Raw genomic sequence first — 5,815 nt, 5'->3', positions numbered from 1 at the left:
TAAAGAAAACGAAAAAAAAAAACCAAAAATATAAGGCGGAAACGGTTACAGCGAGTTTATCTTGGAGCTCAGATTTCTCCTTCCATGGCGGCCATTCCATCTTCCTCACTACAATTCCCTAACTCTCTCACACTTCCTTCCAATTCAAAGTCTCACAAGCCCAGGCTTCTCACCTTCCTAACCAGAGCAGCAGATCCGGAATCTACCCCCTCGGATTCAGAACAACCTGGATCTGACGGCGACGATTTCGAGGACCGACTCGCCAAAGTCCGCTTCCGATACCGAAGCGGAACAGGAAAGAAGGCAGAGATACGGAAGGCTCGGAAGTCCAAGAAAGGTTCTACCACTGCCGCCTCGTCGGTGTACCTACCGCCAGTGCCGCTGAAGGAGCCGGTCTCCGGCGGACTTAAAGTGGAATTCGGATTCAGTCCGTACAGCGAGAGGATCAATGGTTGGATTGCGATACTCGGAATTTCGGCGTTGGTTCTTGTGGAATTGGCGACTGGAAAAAGCGTCATCAGTTATCATACGCCGGCGATTATACTGATTCAAGTGTATTTTGTGGCGGCGGTTACTGCGGTGTATATCAAATACGAGAAGGAGAAGGTTAGCGTTTGGCCGCGGGATGAAATCAAAAGTTAGAATGAATCTTTGTTTAACAAAATTTCAGTATTGTTTTGGCTTGATTTTCATTTTCTGTTTCTGAATTTCTACATTTTATTTTGAGTTATGTATGAATGAACACTAGAACTAGAAATGTGCAGTGGTTCAAGTGTTTAATTTAATTAAAATCAATTCTTTTAAATATAATTTCCATACCATTTCTAAAATCAAAGTATTTTTGCCATTCAAAGCTCATTTTGATATATGAAAATGAAAACAAAATGTGGAGTTTGCATAATAACTATCAAGCATGTCTTAAAAGCAGCAGCATTTTTGAAATGGTCTTAAAATTTTGCAAGTGATTTTAACCCTTTCTAACATTAATCCCATTATTATGGAGTAATAAGAATGCAAGTCCATCCAATGTGAAGCCCCCAATTCTAAGCAAAAGATCGGACTTCGATAGCCTTTTCTTTCCTTCCTTCCGTTTCTCCTCTTCGCGCCAAATAGCTAGTAGGTACTCTTTAAGAAGGCCTATCTCCTTTTCTGCTTAGAATTACTAATAATAGGTTGAAGCTCTGATTCTCTGATCTTGAATACTCTTTTTCTTTCTTATCTCTCTCTCTTTTTTAATGATCTTCTCTCTCTCTCTCTCTCTCTCTATATATATATATATTATCAGTTTCTAAAGCTAATCATTTTCTTCTTCTTTCTTCTCTTTCGGACTCTTTCTCTCTATCTTCCTTGCCCTTTTCTTCTCTCGATGATGATATTCACACCTGATAAGCAGTAAAATAGAGCTGCGAAGAAGAGAGATCAAGAGAGAATTAACTCATCATTCAACATCTCATTAAGAGAAAATCTTTGTGCTCCTTTTGTTTTGAGTTTTGACTTTTCTTTCTTCTATCTTGTTTTTACACTCACTTCCACTCAATTACATTTCTTTTGTTAAGTCCCATCGCTTCTTCCTCTTTCTCTGTCTTTTTCTCTAACTTTTCCTCCTCTTTCTCGTTTACAACTAAACTCTCACTCCTTCTATACTTTCTTCTTCTTTCTCTCCAACACGGTCAAGCTTCTTCACCCCTCCCTTCTCCCTTTGGTCTCGTTATTTTATAACCCTACGGTCTCTCTATTCTAACCTTTATTTCTAAGAGGTAGAACGCGCCATGCCATCACCTACAACCCTTTCTTTTCTCTGTCGTGGACTTCCATGAAATGAAAAGGGGCGGCATCATCGTCTGCTCAACATTTGTCGCATTGGTTTAAATCCCGAAGTACTGCTATGGCCAATCTGTCACTCAACCTACTTAAAGAACTATCAGGCTTAGCCTTACGCCGTTTGGAGAATGTGTCTATATATATATAGGCATGGTTGAGTTAGTTACTCTCGCAATAAAGATAAGATTCAGACCGTGGAGTGGGCTTCTTACCTCCCCTTGGAGCTTGTCCATTCCTCGGGTGATCCCTTGTTCTCACATTCGAGTGTTTTCTCGTCCTTTAGGTCGGTGAGTGAGATTTCTGCTTATTGTCATCAACCCTCGAAGTTCTTTGCATCTGAATACTACTAGGACTCTTGTGCTTTGACTCTTGATCAGATAAACCCCCTATGACCCACAAGTCAAAATGAGCCTTGGGACGAGACACGAACATTCCCCAATCCCTTCCCGAGTAGGGTTAGGAGAACATCTGAGTGATTGCCTTTACAAACACGCTCAAAAGGCACACGATAAGATCAAGACCAATAAAAAACTAATTACATATGAAAATATATAAAAAAAAACACATTATATATTGAAAAATGATACGAAATGAGATGAGAAATTATGTAATTAGAAACGGTTACAATGAATATATTACATTATATATTTGGAAAATATACAATGAAAAAATATACACAATATATAAGGACGAAGCAAAACCAAATTGAATACATGGCGAAGGTATTTTGGTAAAAAAGATGAATGACTTCTCGAAAAAAAACATGTAGAATAAAAATAGTGACACCGTAAAAATAAAAAATTTTAATATAAAAGAAAAATCAATCATAATCAATTTTACTCATTTTTTTGTGGTGTGTGAATAGTTTTTTTTTAAAAAAATAGTAAAATATTAAAACTATTTATAAAATATAACAAATTCATTAAACCCTCGTATCTATTTAAATTTTTTTGTTATATTTTATAAATAGTTTCATATTTTGTTGTTGAAATGAAATGAAAAATATATTTAACAAACAAAATTTGTGTAAAAGGAAGGAATAAATGGGATATAAATCAATAATATAATAAAGTTTAGGGAAAGGATTATGTATTTTTCCAAAAGTGTATTTTCATCTTTTCTTTTTTCTTTTTTCTTTTTTAAAACCCTCGTAATTATGGGTGGAGCATATAACACAATTCAGCTTAATATTTATGAAAAAGCTTACCGATTTAGGCTCTTTGGGAAAAAGAAATAGCAATCATAGACTATTAGTGCAATAATGTATATTAAAAAATAGGTTATATATTACTGCCTAAAATTAAATACCTTATTTTATTATATCGGGTTCTATTACATGATGTAATTAATTAACACCCTAAATTCCTAATTGTGTATGCACTAAATAGTGAGATTCCTATTCCTAGATTGATTAGGATTTATTAGGGACTCTAATTGAACTATTATATAAAGAGACCTTAGGTTATGGTTTCAATACCCAAAAACAATAATCATTCAGTCTGTTTTGAGTTTTGTCTAGAGAAAGATTCCACTCACGGCAATTGGGTTTTGATTGAGGAAGAAAATACTCATCTTATATCAATTATAAATCTCCGTCAATAAAATTAGGTACGTTATTTTTGACAATTTGACATGAATGATTCTATGATTAATCAATCTATTATATAGATTTAAAGTAATTATACTAACAAAACATATGTTTTAAAACAAAGCAAGAACCTTAGGTTTTCAAACCAACCAACATAGCCCGAGTTCAGTTCACAAGCCCTACTAACGACCTTGAAAGTCGCAACTACCAAAATGACATTAACTTGACAACCTCTAAATCTTACACTTAGCTTAAACTATACATTTGTAGTAATAACTAAGACATAAGAATGTAGTTATGTCCACAACCGACAAAATAGCAATACGAGTAACTCTTATGTAGGTCAAAGATGATGAGATGACTCCAACTCAAAATAAAAGAGGAAAGGAAAGAACATACGAACCAAAATTTAGGGGAAAAAAAAAAGAAAAAAGAAAAAAGAATGATATAAAAGAGTAGGAGTTTAAAAAGGGGTAGAATAAAAGAAACAGAAAGTATGGAGAATTATTGTATTAAAATGGTGTTTAGAGGAAAAAAAGGTGAAGTGAAGAAAAGAAAAAGGGAATGAGAAAAGTATGGGAAAGGTAACGGAAATCGTTAGGAAAGGACGTGGGCAATGTAACAGAGAAGGATAACGTGAAGGCTTTGGTTTGGATTTGACAAATTGTGAAATTTTCAAAGTGGTAAGGCTGCCCACATTCCTCTCGCGGTAGCCCAACAACATTATCAACCAAATCCCTTTTTACACTAAAATTATTATTCAATTTTTCTCATTCCCCCAAAAAATCAAACATTTATTATATGCTTTTCAACTTTCATCACTAAATAATTAACCCTTTTTTCTTTTTAACTTAAAAGTTTATCTTTCTTTTTTCTTTTCCTTTACACTATACTACTTTGTTATTGAAACTTTGACTTATCAAAAGCTTTTAGCACATTGTGTTATAGTTTAGTGAATGAGAAGAGATTACGAAGATAAATCAAAGTATTGAAAAAGAAATCCGCGTCGAGATTTTTGTAGTATTTTATGGCAATTAATTTTCATTTGGAATAGTTTAACGATTGTAATTTTCTTTTGGGTAGCTGAAAAGATTTCATATCATTAAGAGATGTTTTTTTTTCCTTTCAAATTAATGTACGATTTTAATCGTATCATGCTTTTGAATTAATTTCTCTCACTTAGTAATTAGTTTTCACTTAGGTAGAACATACCACTTAATTACTTGATAGAGTTCAATTGGTGATCATTATGATGGGATTAACAACAAAGTTATTTGTTTGAGAAAAAAACTTTCTAGAACTATAGTACCGATATTTCTATTCATTTTTTAACACGTCATTAAATGATAATTTTTTTTTATTAGTAGAGTAAGATAGCTTTCTAAAACTTTAAGATGATATGATATTGTATGTCAACATCTTTTAAATATAAAATGATACTAAATCAATTACGAATCGAAATAAATGTAGTAGTATCTAAACGTATGTATATAGTATATAAGTAATATAGGGAAACACACAATTGAGGTAGATAACTAAATACGGCTGATAAACTAAACTTGTTTTATTGTCATACTCAAAGATAATATTTTGGGTTTGTATTTTAATAATAAAAGCATGTAAAGTTTAAATGTAGTTTGATTTATATAAAAAATAAAATGGTTGTTTTAAATAAACTACAAGTTTGAACAATAGAAGTGATAAATATTGAATTCAACAAGTTTGCTAAACTTACCTGCCACGCTCTAACTTCCAAGTTATCTCCTTTTTTCTCCCCTCTCAAATCTTCTTCCCTTTTCTTTCCCAATTATTTTAAATTTCATTTATATCTTCTTATATATATATATATATATATATATATATATATATATATGCTATTAATATAAAAATAGATGTCAAGCCACATGTCTTTCTGTCGATCATCCAACATTCATACCATGTGTCTATAACATACTAATTCTTAGTTGCCATGTAATCCACCTCATGCTTGCCAAATTGATTTGGATTCACTTTTAGTGCCATGTAACCTACCTCTTATTTCTCAAGTTTTTCTTTATAGATAGTGGCATTTGATGAAGTTGTAAGATGTAGTAACTAATATCGAAGGATTTTCCAAAGAAATGGGAGAGGATGGATTTCTTTAAAAATCCTAACTTCTTTAATTTCTTTTATTATTACTATTATTATATGTATTATATTATAAAGGAAAAGAAAAAAGAAGAGGAAAAGGAAAATACATTAATTATATGGGAGAGGAAAAGGGGGGGGTGGGCTCGTGTAGTGTTGAATCCTTTTAATTTATTAAAAACTTGAGAAAGGGTAGATCAACACCCAACCTAAATTTACAAGCATAAAGTGTGAACAATATCAAACCCAAAAATACAATTAATTACACGTGTCACCTCC

At 32.6% G+C, this 5,815-nt stretch overlaps 1 protein-coding gene across 1 annotated transcript; it reads left to right on the top strand.

Annotated features, from left to right (window-relative positions):
• On the top strand, positions 1 to 810 carry LOC103501667 (uncharacterized). Its single transcript, XM_008465311.3, has one exon. It carries the CDS (start codon positions 85 to 87, stop codon positions 640 to 642), a length of 558 nt encoding a protein of 185 aa, XP_008463533.1. The 5' UTR covers positions 1 to 84; the 3' UTR covers positions 643 to 810.
• Positions 811 to 5,815: the final 5,005 nt, after the last annotated feature.

This window comes from Cucumis melo, chromosome 9 (genome assembly GCF_025177605.1).
Source record: "Cucumis melo cultivar AY chromosome 9, USDA_Cmelo_AY_1.0, whole genome shotgun sequence".
NCBI classification, from domain to species: Eukaryota; Viridiplantae; Streptophyta; class Magnoliopsida; order Cucurbitales; family Cucurbitaceae; genus Cucumis; species Cucumis melo.
The sequence above is the reverse complement of the archived record's forward strand: the minus strand, read 5'-3'. Positions and strand labels throughout refer to the sequence as shown.

Excerpts from the sequence above, each read along its gene's own strand:
- LOC103501667 (XM_008465311.3), top strand. The coding sequence starts at position 85 with ATGGCGGCCATTCCATCTTCCTCACTACAATTCCCTAACTCTCTCACA.